Genomic DNA, 22,925 nt, shown 5'->3' with positions numbered 1-22,925 from the left:
ATTCTTGTAGTATTATTATCCCTGATGCAAATTTAACATCATACGATATGGGGTGTGATAAAGTACTATATATAAGAACCAAGTATTCTTGTAGTATTATTATCCCTGATGCAAATTTAACATCATACGATATGGGGTGTGATAAAGTACTATATAAGAACCAAGTATTCTCGTATTATTATTATCCCTGATGCAAATTTAACATCATACGATATGGGGTGTGATAAAGTACTATATATAAGAACCAAGTATTCTTGGAGTATTATTATCTCTGACGCAAATTTAACATCATATGATATGGGGTGTGATTAAGTACTATATATAAGAACCAAGTATTCTCGTATTATTGTTATCCCTGACGCAAATTTAACATCATATGATTTGGGGTGTGATAAAGTACTATATATAAGAACCAAGTATTTTTGGAGTATTATTATCCCTGATGCAAATTTAACATCATACGATATGGGGTGTGATAAATTACTATATAAGAACCAAGTATTCTCGTGTTATTATTATCTCTGACGCAAATTTAACATCATATGATATGGGGTGTGATAAAGTACTATATAAGAACCAAGTATTCTTGTAGTATTATTATCTCTGACGCAAATTTAACATCATACGATATGGGGTGTGATAAAGTACTATATAAGAACCAAGTATTCTTGTAGTATTATTATCTCTGACGCAAATTTCACATCATACGATATGGGGTGTGATAAAGTACTATATATAAGAACCAAGTATTCTTGGAGTATTATTATCCCTGACGCAAATTTAACATTATATGATATTTGTATTCTGTTTATCTGTAGATTCTTCTGTACAGTGAGGATAATTTAGTGTCTCCTTTACACACTCTGTCACTCGGTATCAGTAGTTTCTTTCAGTTCCCTCCACTTCTTAACGACGGTGCGGTGAGTAAACTTTAAATATCCAATATCTTTACATGCGCCATTCCCTGGTTTTGTCATGGATTATTGTCAGTGTGTAGCCAGTAGGGGGGTTGGGGGCCAGACATTTTCTAGCATCAATGGGCACAACAAATTTGAACAAACAACATGTAGCAAAACAAAGAACATGTAGCAAATATTTTTAGTGATTAAATTGTCATTCATAAATACCTCAGATAATTTTGCTATTCCTATTGGTGGAGAGCGCGTTACGTGGGTGTGTATAAACCTTTGTTTATGACCAGTAAAAAGTGTTGAAACATGGGCGTGACACGCGAGCTTGCACCTGTGATTCATCATTCCTATTGGTCGAGAGCAACGGCCGAGACAGTTGTGCCACATCACGCGATACGCGCAAAGCATTCCCTTATAAGGAGTTGTTTACCCGAGGACGGCGACGCGCACAGCATTCCCTTATAAGGAGTTGTTTACCCGAGGACGGCGGAGGGCTTTACCATTTCATAGCTGGAGGGGTGTTGTGTTTCAAGAAATCATTGAACAATTTTAAGTTTTGCATTTATTTAACTTTTTGACCAAAAGTGTTGATGCTTTTTGACCGAAAAGGTATTTATGAATGGGAATCAAAGTGTATTGAATCGGTATTCAACTAGTGGTTTAAACCCGCCGAGGCCTGGTTCTTGTTAATTTACCTCAACTTCGTATCGGTAAAATTATCAAGAACTAGCACTCGTTGGGATTAAACCACTAGTTGAAAACCTCTTCACCACACATTGATTCCCTTATAAACATACATGAGATTAATGGATTTGGAGAAAACTGGATGAGTATTTTGACAATTTTGAGTCTTGGTGTTTATGTCTCTTAAAAGGCATATCACTTAAAGGCAGTGGACGCTAATATGAGTAATTACTCAAAATAACTATTATCAAAAACCTTAGTTGGTACCAAGTAATGGGGAGAGGTTGATGGTACAAAACATTGTGAGAAACGGCTCCCTCTGAAGTAGAAATAGTTTTCCACGAATTTGATTTTGAGACCTCGGAATTAGAACTTGAGGTCTCCAAATCAAGCATCTGCAAGCACACAACTTCGTGTGACAAGGGTGTATTTTCTTTCATAGCTATCTCGCAACTTCGATGACCAACTGAGCTCAAATTTTCACATGTTATTTTATCCATACGTTGAGATACAACTAGCGAGAAGATTGGTCTTTGACAATTGCCAACAGTGTCCAGTGTCTTTAAGGGGCGATTCAAAATAGCCATTCACCCCAAATTTCGATTTTTAAATATCGATTTACTTCACAATAATACTCTATAACTGAATAATAAAGTAATGTCTTAAATGATGCAGATTTATCAGGTCAAAGGACTCCAACATCGAGCAGATCGAGCAGCCATCTTTATTTTATCATGTTAAAAATAAAAAAAATAAAAAAATTAAAAGGAATTTCGATTTTCAGTTATTTCTTTTGACCCACCCACCCATAATTTTTTTCCATTGACTATTATGAATGGCCCCTAAGTGAAATGTTACTCAAAATGCTACTTTGTAAATTTGTTATTACCATAAATTTTAAGAGTGATTACCAAACTTACACGGTCCCTTTAAAACCTTATTTTGACAGAGATACGTCCTGCGTATAGAATCGTCGTTATCCAAATCCAGTTACGAGTTCACGCTACCAGAAGCTAGTTTTAGTACAGGAGGGTTTTTCAAACATATCACACTACAGTTCAATCCACAGGTAAGGTTTTACTTCCATTTAACCCTAAAGTAACTTGGATATATATATAGACGAGGTGACTTCCGACATCACTTGGAAACCATAACATGATTCGCGAACATACCGCCGGGCGAAACCTTTGTGTTTTGGCAGCCAGCCGAGAAAGTTTACATAATCTTACCATGACTACGCTTCTTTTTGCTCTACGAAACTTGATGTGTACTGTACATCGTTTTGTAAAAAGAGGGCGGTTTGAATGTAAACAGGTCACATCGTCTTTAAGCAGGCATTGAAGTTCCCTCTTGGAAGGGCGTAGCAATTTTGATGAGGAAAATGTTACTAACTATGCAGTAATCAGGGATGTGATTTCTCTGTTTTTTTTTAATTAAAAAAAAATTTTTTTTTAAGATCAATTTCATTTAAACAAAAAGAAGATAAAAACCATACAACCAGATTGCAGAGTAGGGCTTTTAAAAACCAAAGGTAATGTTAATATTGAGCTTATTGCTTGCAAGTTTTGCAAATTTGCATGTGTAAACCCCGGGCCCAGGTGAAGGGGGGCTGGAGGGTCCTGAAAAAAAGGATGATGACAGCCACTTTAGTGAATTGATCGTAGGTTTAATTGCTCGCTCACTGTCATTCAAAATATGGCTGGCTGTCCATTAGGCCAAACACAAAACCACATCAATCCACTATCTGCTGTTCCTCAATGGGGGGGGGGGGGGGGGTCCGACATTTGGCTGTTGATAAACTGGTGGGTTAGTGTAAAGGCTCTTAAATATTTAGGGGGTGGAAGTTAAACAACTTATTATTTGATCTAACAAGGGGGCGGTCCCTACACATTCTTTGCACTCGAGAGTTCAGGTTTTTTTCTCAACAGCCTATCACATCCCTAATTATAGACCTATTGTCGTAAGTCCCGATATTTAGTACTTGTCACCATTTGCTACCATCCTGTTAATTTGAAAGTACTTTGTTATTTATTTGACAGCGTCGCTCTGTGGACCAAGAAGTATCAAGCGGTTCCCATCTAGCCTTGCCGCTGATTGTAGCTTTAATTGCAATCGGATTCAACCACGCTAAGGTTCTACCAGTACTTCAACAATTCAGCCAATCATTAAAGACCTTTAGTCAACCGAGCATAAGTGAAGTTCGAGACGTGGGCGGAGCCGGCGAACAGGATACTAGATCTATTAAGAAGAAGCCTAAAACACGAAAAACATAATGAGAGGGAACCAGACTAAAATTTTAGGACTAAAAAAATGAAGTAATTTGAAGAAAAGAAAAAGAAGCAATTTTGAGGCCTGGATTTTGAAATGGTGAAGTTACAATCAAGTCAGGTTTTCGGAGACGCCATGTAATGAATCACTTAATGAGCTGTGGTGGTTTTGAAAAGAACCAGTCGTTTAACAACTTGACGTTTAGATCAGTATGCGCTGATCGTCTTCACAAGGCAGAGTAGATTTGTCTGGGATTGGTTTATTGGTCCTGTAAAAGTATTGTGTGCAGCTTGATGACACATTTTGACTGTATATTTTGTCGTGTTGATTGAATATGAACATTGCAATGTTTATAATTGGTTGTTTTTTAGAGTTTTAAATGTTTGAAAGTCTTATTTTGTAGGATGAATGGGTGTTGAGATTTTATCTGTGTTGCAATTATTTCCTCTGTACCTCATACATATTTATGAGGTTAAACCATTTACATATTTATGAGCTGATACCATTTATACATATATGTGAGGTCATAACATTCTCTGATTGGCTAAGAAGTCATAGCCATACAGAGTTTGATGGGGGTGGACAGGGTGGACTTTGTAAAACTTTTAGCGTTGATATATCTGCAGAAGAAACCACAAAAATAAGGGATAATATATCTATAAGGTTCTCAAGGTTTGGTTCAGTGGTTAGACTGCTTGACTTGCAATTTTATGGTTGTGGGTACGAATCCCCAAAGCCAAACTGATAATTTCACAATGACTAGAGTAAGTATTGTCGTCTAGTTAAAGGCAGGCCTCATGCTTGCAGTAACAGTTCATAATTCCATGTACAGCCACAGACCTGGGCTTTGTATCATAGAGCTGCTTAAGCACAAAAATGTAGCTTAGCACAACAAAATAATGCTCACCAGAATAAGGTTACCAGCCAAACTATCATACCACATGTACAATTTGTAAAGTTCTGGTATCCTGCTCATTACGGCTTAGCAGACATTGTTACTCAAAAGTTTGTGCCTGAGCCACTCTATGAAATTGGGTCCTGCTTTGGTCGTGACACGTATGACAACACAACCCCTTCAAAAACATGATTTTTGTAGAAGTTTATAACAAAAATATGCAATTCACACAATTATGATGAAGATTAAAAAATATTTGACACCAAAATGTATCTGCTCATATAACTTCTTTATTTCATACTATGGTGTCTTAGTGCTACATACATTTTCTTCTACAGGTACATGTAGGGTCTTGGATTGTTTTTTGTTCAATGTAGTGCTGATTATAGACAAAATTATAAAGAAAGATACAATCGAAGTCACATGTGAAAGTTTCAGCCGAGTACAGACACTGTCAGTGTCTACTTGCTGAGAAAACGGCACAAAACCTGTCCCAGTGTTTTCAGACGAACGTTGAATCCATCCACGTTTAGCAAGGTGATATAGCGTGTACAAACTTTTTCAGATTTAAATGTTTTTGGCTACGATAACTTATCCAAACCACTTCGAAGGGACTCCTTTCTTAAAATATATATTTGGTTTGCGGTAACGCCATGTGTGTATCTACTTGCCAGGTACAGTTTACCGCGGAGTAGATTTATCGGATGTTCCGGAGACTTCTCAGTTCTGAAAAGAACTGTCCTGCTTTTTAACTACTATCCGGGCGGAAGGTAAAATTGGCTGGGACTACTACTTGAGCTTATAGGATCGTAGTTAACTGCACTACCCCAGAGTCTGTTTTTGAAATTGGTCTTAACGTTTTGACTAGCTTGCTCTAGTCATCGTCATCGTCACATCGTCAGGAGTTGACACTATCAACACACAACAGCTGCATTGCTTTTCAGTTTTTATGGTCATTAATTTTGTTCTTTACAAATCTATGACCCTACTTTAAATACAAGTAATTGAAGAAAACAAAAATCATAATTCAAATAACTTTTAAAGGCAGTGGACACTATTGGTAATTACTCAAAATAATTATTAGCATAAAACCTTTCTTGGTGACGAGTAATGGGGAGAGGTTGATGGTATAAAACATTGTGAGAAACGGCTTCCTCTGAAGTGCCATAGTTTTCGAGAAAGAAGTAATTTTCCACGAATTTGATTTCGAGACCTCAGATTTAGAACTTGAGGTCTCGAAATCAACCATCTAAACGCACACAACTTCGTGTGACAAGGGTGTTTTTTCTTTCATTATTATCTCGCAACTTCGACGACCGAATGAGCTCAAATTTTCACAGGTTTGTTATTTTATGCATATGTTGAGATACACCAACTGTGAAGGCTAGTCTTTGACAATTACCAATAGTGTCCACTGCCTTTAACCAATTGTTTGTATAAGTGTTGAGGTTTCATCTTTAATAGACTGGTGCCTTATACATGGTGACACATTACTTAGAGAACTGCATTGCAATTTTAGGGAACTTGACTGACTAAACAAGATCAATTAACAAGTGAAACAAAATTCAATAAATAGTTGAGGAAGAACAAAAAGTAAATTTGTACCCCATACACAAAAACCTAGGCCCAATAAAAAAGAAATAAACATGCCTCGGAAGGCCTGTATTTAAGAAAAGGCGAAAATATTAAAAACAATCATTCTAGCTTCTCACGTTGGTCAGAACTCGGAGAAACAATGATCAATAATTATTGGTGTATCCTCCAACTCCAGCATTATCTCAAGTTGCAATAAATAAAAACACATTCTTCTTCTGCAGTATTTACATGTATTTATAATAATCTGGTCTACAAATTGGCCTCTTGACTGCGGGCCTCGAAAAAAGTTTCCTAAGCGCTACTTACATGATGGTTGGCTATGCGCAGCAAAATTTTCAGTAGTTGTTATTAGGCCAAAGAAGAAATATATAAAGTTGTTTGGGGGGCTGACTCCGCCTACCCCTTTTGTGACGTCAATCGAGGCAGACTTTGCCTGTAATGCGTAGAGTAAACACAATTGCAAAATACATGTACGGACCAAGTCATGAGTTTGTACGTTTTTTTGTTTGTTTTTTTTCCGGCAATGCCGACCAGATGTATTGCTGCTGAATGCAGAAAAACACTTTTTGAAATGTACCAACTCACGACTTGGACGTACATGTACTTTGCACGTGTGTTTACTATACGCATTGCAGGCAAAGTCTACCTCGATTGACGTCACAAAAGGGGTAGGCGGAGTCAGCCCCCCAAACAACTTTATATATTTTTTAAACATATAAATCGTGACAAACAATTACTAAAAAAATTGTTTTATTGTTCGTAAGCATATACTCTTATGTTTGAAAGAAAAAAAGTTACATTTCCAGGTGACTTTAAGTCAAACTAAATTACCTGAAGCCAGGTGGATGTAAGTGCAGGGATTTGAAGTTTGCAGCTTAACAACAGACAACTATCTTTTAGCAGGCTGTGTTAGTCCAAACTATGTTGATGATTCTGATTGTTCAAACAGTACTTAAAGCCATTGGACCCTTTCGGTACAGAAAAAAAAAAAAGTTCACAGATTTACAAATAACTTACAGGGTTTACAGAAGGTAGTGGTGAAAGGCTTCCCTTGAAATATTATTCCATGAAATGCTTTACTTTTTGAGAAAACAGTAAAACAATATCAACTCTCGTTAGCGAGAATTACGGATTTATTTTAAACACATGTCATGACACGGCGAAACGCGCGGATACACGGGTGGGTTTTCCCGTTATTTTCTCCAGACTCCGATGACCAATTGAGCCTAAATTTTCACAGGTTTGTTATTTGATATAGAAGTTGTGATACACGAAGTGTGGGCCTTGGACAATAGTGTTTACCGAAAGGGTCCAATGGCTTTAAAGAAACATTACAGAATTGGTTTTGCTAACAAAAAAGTTGCTGGCAGTGTAAGCACTTTATGTAATCCACCAGATACATAAACTGACAAACCGGTAGAAGTTCCAGATCGACCGGCCATCTGTTTCTCGAGAAAATAGTGAAAAAAACGATTTGCATTGCACCGATGCCATAACAAAAGTTAATAAAATTAGATTATTTATTTCTCATCAAATATGAAATTTTGGACATAAATATTTCAAAGGATAGTTTCTACTATCATCATCACCGTGTAAATCATGTAAATCTGTGATTTTCACGAGTTTTGTTTCTTACCAATTCTGTAACGTTCTTTGAAGCCCTGTTCATACTACTTGCGAATGCTTCGTGCAGAGTGAATTTTCTTGTGTCACAATTGGAAAAACAGTGTGTTGTCCTTTTTACGTCACAAAATTTTTGCAGGAAGTTTGGACCGAACTTTAGAGGGTAAAAACAACAGAGGAACTGAAATCTTTCACCTTGAGTTTAAAAAACGTTGCGTTGTCCTTTTTTGCATCTCCAAAGGTCTCTTTGAATGTTTGTATTCGCAGGAAGTAAAGAATCAGAAGAAATGACATCTTTCATCTTGAGTTTAACGATACTGGGGTGGATAATTTGCCCATGTGCGTTGAATATACACCGTTGGCTGCTGTTGCTGCTGTGTTTGCTGCTGCTGAGCTTGCGGATCTTGCTGCTGCTGTTGCTGCTGCATTGGTGTTGGGGAGCTCATTGGTTGCACGCTATTCTGTAGATTTAGAAGCTGTGGTTGGTACGGGGAGTCCGTCTGACGGAGTTGGCTGACATCGACTGTAGGTTGCTGCGTCGCTGATATCCCACCGTTCGACGTCGCACTCTGCGTCACATAGGTGACTGGAATCTGTGACACGGCAATGCTCGTTGGCGTCATGGAAATATGCGACACTGGAATCTGGGCGTTGGTTACTTGCGTCACCGGGATTTGAGAGACTGGAATTTGGGTGACTTGGATGGTCTGGGGCTGCAGTTGGATCTGTTGACCTGGTTGTACAGCGTGTTGAATGATACGTTGTGTCAGATGTTGATAGTCGCCGACTGGTTGCTGACGGAACTCTATGGACTGTGAGAGTTCGGACATGGCTTGAGTCAGGAGATCTGCCTGTACAGCTTCTGATTGACCTTGGCCCGTATTGGTGGTGTCGATGTATCGAATCAGCTCCGGTTGACGAATGATCTGATGCTCTTGATTATTCTGCTGCTGTTGCGCAGCTTCTTGCGCTGCAGCAGCAATCGTTGCTATAACATGAGCTGCCTGGCCGTGCAATGAGGACGTCAGTATAGGCTGCTGTCCCTGGCCCGCTACATGATTGGTCAGCGCAACTGGTGTGATGGATTGGACCTCGCTGACCTGTTGATAATCTGGTGCCTCCTGGATGTATACTGTTTCTGGCATCCCGTCCTGAACGTGTGCCACAACAGCTATTTGTGTGACCTGGCCCTCCTGGTATATATTTTGACCATCTTGTTGCAGGACAGTCACTGTGGCCGGTGTGGTCGAGAGTGAAGTCTCCAACGTGTGTGCTGGTTCCATGTGCTTCTTCCTCACGTGATCCATCATCTTAGCTTTAGTGCTGTACTGGCGAGGGCAGTGGGCACAGGCAAAGTAGTGGGTTGTAGTGGTACCTGCAGGCGCCGTATGAGGATCTCCAAGAGGACTATTGGGATCTCCTTTTGTCTTGCGCAGACTTGGCGGAACTATAGATCCTGGATGATTCTTCAAGATGTGAATCTTCCTCTTACTACTGCTCTTGTACACCTTCTCGCAATAAGCGCAGAAGTAGTTGCGGTTTGGTTTGACGATCGGTAGGTTGAGCTCTGGAACCGTTTCTGGTGGTGTTTCGGGGTGCTGCTTGGCAAGATGGTTGACGAGCATTCCGCGTCGCTTGAACCCGATGGAGCACACTCTGCACTTGAAGGTGAATGCGTTGATGTCTGTAGGAGCAAACTTTGGTTTGAATGGTGCTTTCCGAGGCTTGCTTGCAATGGCGAGATTTGCGGCCTCGCGCTGGGGGTTGTGCATTCGGTGCATGTGTTCCTTCAGCTTGTCTTTCCGTTTGAACTGTTTGCCGCAGTTAGCGCACAAGAAATCCTTGTGGTCAGAATGCCGTAACATGTGCAACTTTAGTTTATCCGGTCGGGGGAAGATCCTCTCACAGTGAGGGCAGGGGAACTCTTTCTGCGAGTGGAAACCGCGGATATGCTTCCGGATCTGAGGGTAGTCCCTGAACTGCTTACCACAATGCGGACAGGTGTACATGCCGTTGACACTGTGGTATGGGACGTGATTTCTGAGTAGCTCCATGCGGTCGAAGCCCTCTTCACAGAATGGACACTTGTAGTATTTCTGCCCTGAGTGCACCTTCATATGACAGGCGATGGCCGAGTTACTCATGAAGCGCTTCCCGCAGACATTACATTGTAAAGGCTTGAAGGCATCGCTGGAGTGAATATTAAGATGCCTCTCATATTTAGCTTTGTCCTTGAAGACCTTACTGCATTGCCCACAGCGGTGGATTGGGGGTGGCTTGTCGACGACGGGGCGATTCTTTCCATGGGCGGATGCATGAAGGGCAAGAAACTTCCTGTTCTGGAAAACCTCATTGCATTCTGGGCATCGGAGAGCGCTGTCTGCAGGTAGTGCAGGAATTATACCTTCCTGATTCTGTGGTTGCTGATTTGAACCCGAAGGCCAGTCTCCCGGGAATATGACATTCTGGCTCTGTAGCTGTCCTGGTGTGTTTGCCACAAGGTTTTGGTTCGGGTACTGAGGAGGTGGCACAGACACTTGTCCCATTTCCTGAACACCAGGAATTTGCTGAAAGGAAACAGAGACTGCTGGCTGTTGAGAAGGCTGCATCATGGATGGTTGTTGCTGTTGGATCGTTGCTTCTGGTTGGACAGGTGGATTAGTGGAGATTTGCATCGGAATGATTCCAGAGGTAGCCTGAGTGAGAGGATTGCCAAGAGGTCCACTCCTTGAGACCATGACAGGTGTAGCAGCCCCACCTTGAGGATCAAACTGCTGCCCTGTAGAAGTCTCTCCAGCATGATTAGCACTGACTATAGATGAGGCATCCACCAGCAGACGAGCTGCCACTGCCATCGGACCGTCCTCGCCTTCATCCCATTCAGGATCTGTCAGAGATGGCGAGTGAGTCAACTCGTGGAGATTTAGAAGCTCCTCACTCTCAAACTCGAGATCGCAGCTGTCGCAACCCCACATCGACTGACTTGACTGCTTTTGAAGCGGCATCCCCGGGTACTCCCCTTTCTCTTCATGACGTCTCAAGTGCCTGGTGCGGTTGTAGATATGAGCAAAGGTCTTGTTACAGATGTTACAGGTGAAGTTCTTCTCGCCAGAATGCATGACCATGTGTCGCTGCAGACTATACAACCTGGGGAAAGACTTGGGGCACATGTTGCAGTTGAACTGTTCTGGTTTCTTGCGTTGGACCCGTCGAGACTGACGCAGCTTGGCCTGAGCCACGAGCTGCTTCCGCTGATAGCCTTCAGGGTATTTTCGAGGTCTTCCTCTTCGGCCTCGGGGTCGGCCCCGGGAGGCTCGACTGTGCAAAGCGTCGTGGGTTGCTAGATGCTTCTGAAGTAGCTCCGACGTTCTGAACTTTCGACTGCATTCAAAACATGGCCAGGAGTTTTCCTTGTCTTGAAGTTCTGTTTGAAAAGAAAATTGGGAGCAAAACAAAAAGGCTTGGTGATTAAGAGAACCAATGCTGTACTTTAGTGTGAAAAACTTACAAGATGAATTTGCAAATTTTAGCTGGCATGAGTACAAGAAGAAATATTTTCCTCATTCTATGCCCTGAAATATTACCCCATAAGATTCTCCCTCGAACAGTTCACAAGATTTGATCCGATTGAATTGAGGTACTAGGAAACCGCAGAGAGATTGTTCATCTCGCGTAAGGAGAAACTATGGATAAGACGTCTCTAGACCATTCAACCTCATTGTCTGAACATCAAAAAAGGAAATGACAACTTTTTGCTTTTGCCTTCTCTTTTCAACACATCAATTACTTTTCTCTCCCCCTTCCCATCATTGATTTTGTCTTTTGTGTTTCATCTCGATCATATTAACACTTGACTGCTTTTGTTACACCAGCATATCTGTTTGTGTCTGTTGTGTTGTCATTGAGTCTTTGAGAGAGACTCTGCTAGCGTTGAAATGTCGAGCAACCAACTACTTTTCGGCAAGATTTGATCTACTCTCTGCCCAAACCGGGCATTCAGGTTGGTGTAGTGGTGTCTTGCCTCGCCTTCCACCTCCGGGACCCCAGTTTGAATCCCACCAAGGGGCACTACAAGGATTGGGTTTTCAGTCCCTACTTGACGGCATGGGTTTTCCCTGGAATAAGTCTTTGGGGTTTCCTCCCACATCTACAACTTAAATTTCTTCATTGTCTTCTCTCTTCTCGTTTCGCTCATAAGAGCGTTGAGAATATATAACCAAATCCAAAAACCAGAAGACGATAAGACCCTGTTTTCTCAACTAACCTGCCGCTTCCTCTGCTGTTATTTCTAGCACCTTCTCTCCAATGAGCTCAGCGTAAGACTTTGCGTACCACACTTTCAGCTCCGTCTTGGGTTCCACGCTCTTAATGGTAGCAAAGTAGATGGAGTTCTCGAGTTGGAACGCAATCAGATTCTGCTCACTGTAGCGTTTGGCCGGCCGAATGAAACCCATCCAGTTACTTTCCTGTTCGTCGGAGCAGTCGAGATAGGCATCTTGTCCATCTCGTTTAACCTACATAGGGGAAAACATTAAGACGTCAATTTTCTAGGAGAAACAAGTGTTTTCTAGGAGGAACAGGTTAGTGAAGGAGCAAGTTGAGTCGCACATGTTTCGTCAACCGTGATTGACAACTGAATAGCAATGTACATGCACATGGACGTACACACTCAAATGACTCATGTGGAATCCAAGTCAACTAACGGAACTTGCTGTCTAGGTATGTGGAATTACTTAAAGACAATGGACACTATTGGTAATTGTCAAAGACTAGCCTTCACAGTTGGTGTATTTCACCATTTATGCATAAAATAACAAACATGTGAAAATTTGAGCTCAATCGGTCATTGAAGTTTGCAAGATAATAATGAAAGAAAAAAACCTTTGTCACACGAAGTTGTGTGCATTTAGATGGTTGATTTTGAGACCTCAAGTTCTAAATCTGAGCTCTCGAAATCAAATTCGTTGAAAATTACTTCTGTCTCGAAAACTATGGCACTTGAGAGGGAGCCTTTTCTCATAATGTTTTATACCATCAACCTCTCCCCATTACTCGTCATCAAGAAAGGTTTTATGCTAATAATTATTTTGAGTAAATACCAATAGTGTCCACTGCCTTTAAGCAAAAAAATAGGGAATAACTGATTTGAAATAAGTTGAGGACAGCTCCATTTTTAAATAGAGTCAAGTATTTAAGATGATCAAACATACTGATAGCAAAATTTCAAACCCTAATCAAGTTAAATATTATAAGTTATCACACAAGCGTGAGTGGAATACGGAAAAATATAGCGTTTCTGCGTCCCATATCCAATGAGGCCGTATTTATTAAATTATACAATAGTAATTATAATTATAATTTCAACAGAAAATGAAAATATTAAGCAGCGTTCGAGCTTCAACTTACCAGCCATTTCAATGTTCCTTTGTGTAAGAATTCTTGTCGTAAGATCTTGCCCTCCATTGGACCAAACTGGGTGCGCTTTGGAATAACTCTCTTCGCAAATACACCTGCGCATCATAAGAATCAAATGAGTAAAGTATGTCAAAGTCAGAGAGAAAAGTTTATCACAAAATTCTTAACCCTATTTTCCTTGATTGATTTACTAGGATCCTTCCTCACTCTTAACAAAAATCCAACACACAAACTCTTAGTGCAGTACTCAGTCCAACACCAACAGTAACCAAACACCCAAACTGTTGGACTTGTTTACAAGTGCAGTCTTCGGTCCAACACCATACAGTAACTGCAGTCGATTTCACGAAACGCTTGGATTAATCCTATCTCGATGGGTTCAATGCGTCCTGAAGTCTATTGGTTATGGAACTTATCTAAGTTAGGAAGAGTTTGGTGAAATCGACGGCTCAACATCAAAGTAATTTTCCACTAAAATATTCAAATTTGATTTCGAGACCTCAGACTTAGATTTTGAGGTCCCGAAATCAAGCATCTGAAAGCACACAACTTTTGTGTGACAAGGGTGTTTTTTCTTTCATTATTATCTTGCAACTTCGACGACCAATATAGCTCAAATTTTCACGGGTTTGTTATTTTGTGCATATGTTGGGATACACCAATGAGAAGACTGGTCTGTGACAATTACCAAACATATCCGGTGCCTTTAAGGGTTCAGGAAGACACTACTTAAAGAATTGTGGGAGTTTGCTGAGTTCCCTTGACGGGTAGATTATCTAAAAACTTGAACCCTTCTTCAAGACCCACATCTTATCATAGGCCTCCCCTCCTCCTTCACCTCCTCTTCTACTCACCAACTTCATTATTCTCTACTTTGAAGATTTGTAGTTGACTTGGGAGACTTGCTCTAGCTCTGGAGATTACAGGGTTGTCCGAGATGGTCTGTAACGCTCCCTGCTTCAAGAATTCCTCCTCATCAAGTAAATCCTGATCATCTTCGACTAAGAAGAGAAAAAAAAACTAGACAATTAATAAGTAATTGGTTGAGGTGAGGCAACATTAACTAAAGAGAAGGTATATAATTGGTAATCACTCTGAACATTAATGCCAATAAAAACCTGGTTAGGAGCCTACAGCAGTAATTATCCTATATAACGCATTTTGAGAAGTTTTATTCGTTGAGTCTGAGAGAGAAGCGTTAATCCTTTTCAAATCATGTTTTCCTAATAGGGATTATTCTTCCTGCATACTCGCTCCACATTTTCGGCGATATCTCAAAAACGCGAAAAAGGTTAGTTTGATTGTATACAACTACACTAATAAAGGATTCAATTCAAATCCATTCAATTTATTCGTTCATCATATGCAAACATGTGAACTTTGAATTGGACAGTAAATCATTTAAAAAAAAATACATTAAAACTACACCAACACTTTATAGATCTCCCAAATCATTAATGTTTGCTCGAAAGGTTTTTTATGTAACTCACTCATTGACTCGGCATTTAAGCCAGATGTACTAGGGAGCTGAGAGAGCCTGGTTGAGCGTCTTCCTTCAAACTGATTGTCAGATGCTGAAGAAGGTCCGGCTCCAGCATCCTCGACAATCCCACCGCTGCCGACAGATATCAAGACAAGAACATCTCCACTTGGAGGTTGCTCCACATCTGGTTCTACCGCGGGTGGTGGTGGCGCTACCCCGATTCTGTTCTCTAATGGTACGGTCACATTGTAAACTGGAGCAACTGCAGGCATTACATGGCTGGCTGATTGAGCGGGAGGTTCCATTTGATGTAGGACGGGGGAGTCTGGAGGTAGACTTGAATCGGGTGTGCTGGGATTCTGTACAGGAACTGCTTCATTGTCTGAAGCATAAAAAGATATAAAATTACTTTGTGTCTAACATAGAAAAGTTGACGGGACTTGGAAACCACAAGACTATTGGACTTGTCCAGCGGCCAGTCATGAGTTTACTAGCCGAATGCTAACTCACTGGCTGTGAGCCCGCGGTCTAGTGTGAATTTCGAGCCATGTAAACGACTGTCTCACAGTGGCTTTTGAAACAGATACATCAAAATTAATTAAGCGTTTATGATCACCACTCTCTGCACTGTGCAAGCGCCAAATTTCTGCGCTAGCTGTGAAAGCGAAGAATGCCTAGTAATGTGGAGTATGCATGCGCAGAAACAAAAATTCCCTGCCAACCCATGAAAAAAATGCTTGACGTAAGTGCAGTAATTCCTGCTTTTTGTAAAGTGCAGATTCTTTGCTTACGGAAAGCAGGGCTATGATTTGGGCCCAGAAGACAGCATAACCAGAGCTACGAGTTTAGAATAGACCGATACGCAATCCAACCACACTGTAGGCTTGGTGCGCGACAGAGTTGTGCAGAATGGCATTGGAGAGGCTCACATGTTCTTGCTCACATGTGCACCGCGGGCAAGCCTAATGGATCGGTCTATTGTTATAGAGGGGCCATTGTATTTACCTGGTGTCGCAGGTATTCTCTCTGCTGCTTGGTACGCTACAGTAGCTATATCACTCTCTCTTACTGTAGACTGAGGTTCGTTGTCGCTATAAGCTTGACCACTGGGTTGAGGTTCATATCCCGCCATGTATGGTCGAAAGGGTCGGGGTCTCTGCTATATAAAGACAAAAAATAAACAATATCATCGTCAACTTTTTTTATTTGTATTATCCATTTAATATAGGTATGCTTTCAATACTGAGACTAAGGGCATGTACATTTACCCTTTTCTTTTTTTGGACCGTTCGAATGTTTCAATTTTAATGTAGGTATTTACAAGAAAACAAACCCAGAAAAATATTTCATTTTTAAAAAGGTGGTCGTGTTTTTGAGATACTATTGAAAACCAGGAGTGATTATAGCGGTCCTTATTTTCACATTTGGGGGTATTTAAAGTCATATGCCATATCTTTGCAACCGCAGTATCTCAAAGTGAAAGGTCTCTAAAAATGCATGTAGAACTATCCAAAGGTAGTTGTACTTTTTAATCATTTAATTTTTCAGAGTCATACCAAACGTACGTATAAAAACACCTTAAAAGAAATTCCTAATTTGACTGGTCTGTGGTTGTGTCAATAGCTTCTTTGCTGTGTAGATTGTTCCTTGAGTTCTTACTGCACCGGCTGATAGGTCGATAGGTCGTTGGCCATCAACCTACTAGTTTAGCCTTCAAGGCTGTAACAAGGAGCAATCCACTAAAGACTGAGAAAGCTCGTCTTTATTATTTAATCTATTTGATTTTATATAGAAAAATATAGGCCCTAGTCTTTGAGTATTTGAGTTTTGGCGAATATAATGCCTATAAAATTCACAGGAGTGTGGGTTCGAATCCCGGTCGTGACACTTGTGTCCTTGAGCAAGATACTTTGCTATAATTGCTTCTCTTCACCCAGGGGTATAAATGGGTACCTGCGAGGGTAGAGGTTGATATTGTGAATGAAAAGCTTTCGGAGCGCCACGGCAGCTCGGGGCTGTATACTCCCTAATGGGAGCTGAGAAAGATTAAAGGGATGTTTATTGGCCCAATGACCAGGGGACTAATGTAAAGCGCATTGATACGGTTTATTGTGAAATGCGCTATATAAGAATTTGTTAATATTATTATTATTATTATTATTATAATACATGAGACTAGAAACAGGCCGTTCCTAACTTTCTAAGGGTGCTGCTAAGGATGTACAAAATACTTCAACACATGATGACGCGCAGATCTGATATTACATACACATCTCAAATTCACATCTCCAAGTCAAATTAATTAGGGCTGTCCCACCTACCTCCACCAACCCCTCTGAGCTAGATACTCCGTTATGTTGCATTGGGTCGTCTTGTTCAGCGGATGGATACGTAGGTGTGTTATTTCCACTCTCAACAATATAGTGCGGTGGCCAGACTGGTTGTCGACCGTCTTGTTCCATATCTTTCTAAATGTTAAAATTGAAACAAAACAAATGTTTAATCTAATAGATGTTAAATTTGCATTGGGGATGAAGATTATTTATTTGGTTTTTAACCAATTTACACCGATAAGTGTTAGTGTTAGCAATCGAGTTCTGTGAAAAAATCACAGGCATATTACTTGGGTTAGACTTGAACCCTGGACCTTTGCAATTCTAGAGCAGTGTCATACCAACTAGACCAACGTGATTGACCGGTGGCTAGAGGCAGTTTGAATCCTACGTTTATCAGCTGGTACTGCAAAAGATTTAATAGATGTTAAATTTGCATCGGGGATAAAGAATATTAATATTGGTTTTTAAAATTATTTAATTGCGTGTCAATGAAAACAAGTTGCAAACAAAATGTTGTGCAGTGCTCGAGTGTGGTGGGGGTGGGGGGGGGGGGAATTCTACAAGACTACAGTGGGTTGTTCAGGAATAGTCTTCCTGTGCATATTCGCCAAGCTAATACTTTACAATGTTTTAAGTCCTTGTTGAAAACTCATTTGCATATAGGCGCTTTACAAATGTCTTATTATTATTATTATTATTATTATTATTATTGAAGGGCCACAGCAATTTTCCTCTGTTTAGGGGCACTTCTGTTAGTTTGCACGCCGTGTGCTTCATTTTGAAAGGGCAAGGGCACCAAGGCATTTTCTCCTCAGTAATTAAAGGGCACCCTATGAGGAAATTGTACATTTCTACTGTGAAGTATAATTCAAAGGCACAGAGGCAATGTCCCAAGGGGGCATATGGAGCCCTTCGCTGCCACCATCAAGTATCATCGGCCTGAGTTTGTATTGATCCTTGCAAAAGAACAGGGCTTAACGGCAATTGCTTTGGTGCCGTAGGTTATTTCAACACTGGTTGTTGTTCAAAATGTTTATCAGACCAGAGTTTTTTTCACAAGATTGCCAGACTTTTCAGTAATTAATTTACTAGCCCCGACACTAAAAACTACTCAGTACTGGCCTTGGATGAAATGTAAAATTTTCAGTAATTAATTTACTGGCCCAACACTAAAAACTACTCAGTACTGGCCTCGGATGAAATGTAAAATTTTCAGTAATTAATTTACTGGCCCCGACACTAAAAACTACTCAGTACTGGCCTTGGATGAAATGTAAAATTTTCAGTAATTAATTTACTGGCCCCGACACTTAAAACTACTCAGTACTGGCCTCGGATGAAATGTAAAATTTTCAGTAATTAATTTACTGGCCCCGACACTAAAAACTACTCAGTACTGGCCTCGGATGAAATGTAAAATTTTCAGTAATTAATTTACTGGCCCGACACTTTAAAACTACTCAGTACTGGCCTCGGATGAAATGTAAAATTTGAGCCCTTTAAGGGATAACAATGTTCGTTTTTTAGGGCCCCATATAAATGTTCATGGAAGACCGCCATTGAATCTATGATGATGATAGTTTTCAAACAACACATTTTTATTTATGAGTCCCACTTGACGTAAACTAAATGATGACATGAAATTATTTCCACTCCGTAAACAGCATGTCGTTCTCTCTGATGGAGAAGACCAAATATACCCTTGAATTGTTTGTAAAGTTTATTTTGGTGTTTTTTTTTGGGTTTTTTTTGGAGGGGGGGGGACTGTCAATCAGACTCAACCGAAATGCTTTGTAAGAAGACTTTAACACTTCAACTGGTATGGACAAAAAATGACCTTTTAAACATTATAGCAAACTTTTAGTAATAAATTATAAATAGTTAATAATATATTATTAGTAGTAGTTTTTATAGCACTAAGACATTGCCAAGATTCGTTTAAATTCAACACAATCATCTGGTTTGAATAATCCTCCAAAATTACACCCATCCCCCCTTAAATTAGTTTAGCCCAAAAGTTACATCCAATTATCACACAGCATTTTCTGATCATGGCTTCTCCCAGTACGATACATAGTGTAGGAAAAAACACCAAGTCTTTTCAGTTCCTCTACAGAGGGACATGACATAATAAACAACACGTTTAGACTCTGAAAGAAAAAAATGGTAACGTCCCACATTGGCACACTCCATTCTGCGAAAGCCCTACAGTGCAGTGGGCAAGCCGCCGAACCCCCATACAAACACGCATACAATGGCCGCGGAGGCACTTTTGGACCACTGTACCACCCCTGTTCACAATAATTACAAGCCTATCCTGAGGGACAAAATACGGACGGATAAATATATCATATTCCCTCGTGGAATCACTTCATTAATCAAGCTTAGGTTCTCTACTTATATGTGGATCCTGTAAAACATTGTGAAAACGACGACTAGTTGTGCCAATGCGCCTGAAAATGCTAAAATAATTATGAATTTGACCTCAAATAAAATCAGCACGACGCCATTTTGGGTGATGCGACCTCCCCTATTTGACGCAATGGCTCGAAAATATCACGGCAACTCCCCCGTAAAATCACCCAAATAACGGTTAGAAATTAAAGCAATCCTGTTTAGAAGAAATTAAGGACACGTTTAATGGGCACATATTGGTATATTAAATGGAAACTTCATGAAATAATGAACGTATTCCAGCTGTCAAGAACAAAGCATAAAAAAAATTAGGTGTGATAAAAACGACGGAAGGGTACGAACGATTTCCACCCATATTTACGATAACAAATACTTATATTGCCACATTTTTACAATAATTTCACGAGGAAAATATTTTCTCGTATGGATAATGATTAATGAAACACCAATAAATCGACTAAAAATTGTAAATTTTCTTAAAAATAACTGCACATTCAAACTTACCTGATACCTCCAATGATCAAGATGTTTGCGCCTATTTATTTCTAATCCTAATATGAAACGAGCCCTGTGATTGGCTAAAGTTGTTACGACCAAATCACAATTTTTAGGTTTTTTGTGGAAAACTAATGCATATTATTTTGTTTAGTTCTTCAAATAATAATCACTTATATACAAAAAATACCTTTTACTTAGATAAGATGGTTTTCTTGTAGATTTGTTTTCATAAATTAGCCCAATTCGTGACATCGTTTTGGCCAATCACTTGGCATGTGAGTGTAAACGTGTAGCGGTGGACGATCGTTAGAAATAAAATCTGAATAATTCATGACATGCAAATCTAAAATGGCCTATCCCATTTCTCCACTGTCTATTATCTCTACAACAGCTACCCGCATCCGGATTTTGCGTGGCGTTGCTTGATTGTTGCTTGCATGCGATAGGACGGGTGCATTGTTGAACCCCCTGTGGTCGCCTCCAAAAGTCCATGGGTGGGTGGGTTTTGGGCAGGGTGGGCGGAGTTGGGGGGGGGGGTGAGGTCTGTGTGACTTCTTTGGTCACATCAAGGAGGAACATTATGTTTCAATTTCATAGCATGGATGGAAGAAGGTACCCATTCCTGCAGTAGATTGGTAGGATAGAAGTAAGTAAATAAATAAAATAGAAAAAACTGTTTCCTGACTGCCTATAAACCCAACTTGAAAGAAGAGTCTTTTCGCGACCCTTAGAAGTAGTTTTTTTTATCAAGCAAAGCCTTTGAATAATCGAAATAATGATAGGCGGTCAATCGGCTCCATGCTCGGCTATAACGGAAATTGTCGATCGTTCCGCCGGCGGATTCCCCTTTTTGATCTATTTAGAAGCAAAAACTAAATCCCCAGTGAAAAGCACTACAGCGGCAATTTTAATATACAGAAACAATATTAATATACAGAAACACCAATATTTCCGATCAACTGCATATACCAGAAACACTGTCAACTCCATAAAAGTGTAAGTAACTAGACTTCACCCTTATTCAAAGATTGTCTGCATGGATGCATTGCTCTGTGGTCACTTTCGCTGTCATGTCACCAGTTAATTAAAGACTTCAGAAAGCAACCAAGAATCAATGTATTACCATAATACACAATATCAGATGAACTTAACCTTGAGCAGTGCAGTAGGTACACGTGGCACCTCATAATCATTCATCCCCTAGCAACACTTTGAACTACGGTCATTAACTGCCCCTCATAGACAACGACTCAAACAATGGACTCCCTGCTATATGCGGTAACGTGGCTGGTTAATTGCAATATTGACCAATGCGTCCATGGAGCGTGGAGGGACAGACCATAATAGTAATAATAATAATAATAATGCATTTATAATGCGCCATCTATATAGTGTACAAGACCCTATTCCGAGGCGCAGAACAAAAAAACAATACATACAACAAAACAGAAATGTAGAACATAATACAAAATTATACAATGAATAATCTACTGTCAAGACAGTATGTCAATACACATTACTGTCAATACACCATGTGTATGCAGATGAAACCTGGGACTTTGTTTGTGTATTTTGCAAAATATTTTTCAGCAACATTGCCCTTTATTTAGTTGTCAAGGTGTTTTTTATGGGGGGGGGGTGTGTGTTTGTTTGTTTTGTCGGTAGTGTTGGTTGGTTTGACACTATTGGTAATTGTCAAAGACCAGTCATCTCAACATAATATGTATGAAACAACAAACCTGTGAAAATTTGAGCTCAATCGGTCATCGAAGATGCGAGATAATAATGAAAGAAAAAACAAGCTTGTCACACGAAGTTGTGTGCTTTCCAAGTTATGCTTGATTTCGAGACCTCCAGTTCTAAATCTGAGGTCTCGAAATCAAATACGTGGAAAATTACTTCTTTCTCGGAAACTGCGTTAGTTCAGAGGGAGCTGTGTCTCACAATGTTTTATACTATCAACCTCTACCCATTAGGCCTATACTCGTTACCATGTAAGTATTTATGCTAAACATTATTTTGAGTAATTACCAATAGTGTCCACTGCTTCTAAATTAGATGATTAAAATTAGAATTATTGATTCAGCTTAAAAACCAAAAACAAATGAAATTGTTGCGCCTCGAGCTCTCTAGATTTTACAATATCGCAAAAATACGTTTAAAAACACCTGTTGTTCTTGTTGTTCAGCCCATACATAAATACTTACATTTTGTATAAGATATGTGACCTGTGACATCACATGTTTACCAAAGAGCCACCAAGCCTGGACTTCCTGCAGGCACGATTTGTACACAGCTCAATCAAAGAAAAAAATAAAATAAACTCATATATTTCATTGAGATTTGCACTGTCTATTTTTTTCACAACTTTTGATATCTAAAACCTTGTCCAGCTTTTACTTTTATAACTCTTAGGTTTATGTGGATACAAAGTAACAAACTTTCCCATAATATGTGATCAATGCAGTACAATGCCTGGTACGTTGTAAAAAGATCCAAAACATGTATTTATATATTTATGTTGTTGTAGATTATATAGTGTGCTTCTTTGTAAAGCGCTTAGAGAATTTTAGGTAAATAATTGACATAGTTGCTCACGGTCAAAAAATGAATTTTTTTAAATACTTTGTTGGTGGAAGGGCCTTGGGGTGCAAGTAAACAAAATTGCATTTTCAATTTAATATATAGCCCGTTTCCATGGTTACGGCTCATTTTGTTTTTTGGCCATTTTAGGCCGATTTTGGGGTTTGAAAAACTGGTGTTTAGCTCATATTTACAACTCCACCACACCAAAATGCAAA

General features: G+C 39.7%; 2 protein-coding genes across 2 annotated transcripts in view; one reads left to right on the top strand and one right to left on the bottom strand.

Moving 5' to 3' along the window:
* The window catches only part of LOC117301441 (nodal modulator 1-like), a 33,763-nt gene extending 29,100 nt beyond the window's left edge, over nt 1-4,663 (top strand). Inside the window, exons 26-28 of the mRNA XM_033785432.1 lie at nt 819-920; nt 2,545-2,664; nt 3,635-4,663. Of these exons, the coding sequence (XP_033641323.1) occupies nt 819-920; nt 2,545-2,664; nt 3,635-3,868 (456 nt within the window). The 3' untranslated portion in view covers nt 3,869-4,663. The remainder of the gene's footprint in view (nt 1-818; nt 921-2,544; nt 2,665-3,634) is intronic.
* Nucleotides 4,664-7,931: 3,268 nt separating this feature from the next.
* Nucleotides 7,932-20,152, bottom strand: LOC117301576 (PR domain zinc finger protein 10-like). The gene is made up of 8 exons (XM_033785604.1): nt 20,131-20,152; nt 17,197-17,343; nt 15,881-16,034; nt 14,883-15,257; nt 14,247-14,393; nt 13,384-13,487; nt 12,242-12,491; nt 7,932-11,401 (listed from the first exon to the last, which is right to left on the bottom strand). Exons 2-8 carry the CDS (start codon nt 17,335-17,337, stop codon nt 8,286-8,288), a joined length of 4,287 nt encoding a protein of 1,428 aa, XP_033641495.1. The 5' UTR covers nt 17,338-17,343; nt 20,131-20,152; the 3' UTR covers nt 7,932-8,285.
* Between the last annotated feature and the right edge of the window lie 2,773 nt (nt 20,153-22,925).

The sequence above is a fragment of the Asterias rubens genome, chromosome 17, assembly GCF_902459465.1.
Source record: "Asterias rubens chromosome 17, eAstRub1.3, whole genome shotgun sequence".
Taxonomy (NCBI): Eukaryota; Metazoa; Echinodermata; class Asteroidea; order Forcipulatida; family Asteriidae; genus Asterias; species Asterias rubens.
The sequence above is the reverse complement of the archived record's forward strand: the minus strand, read 5'-3'. Positions and strand labels throughout refer to the sequence as shown.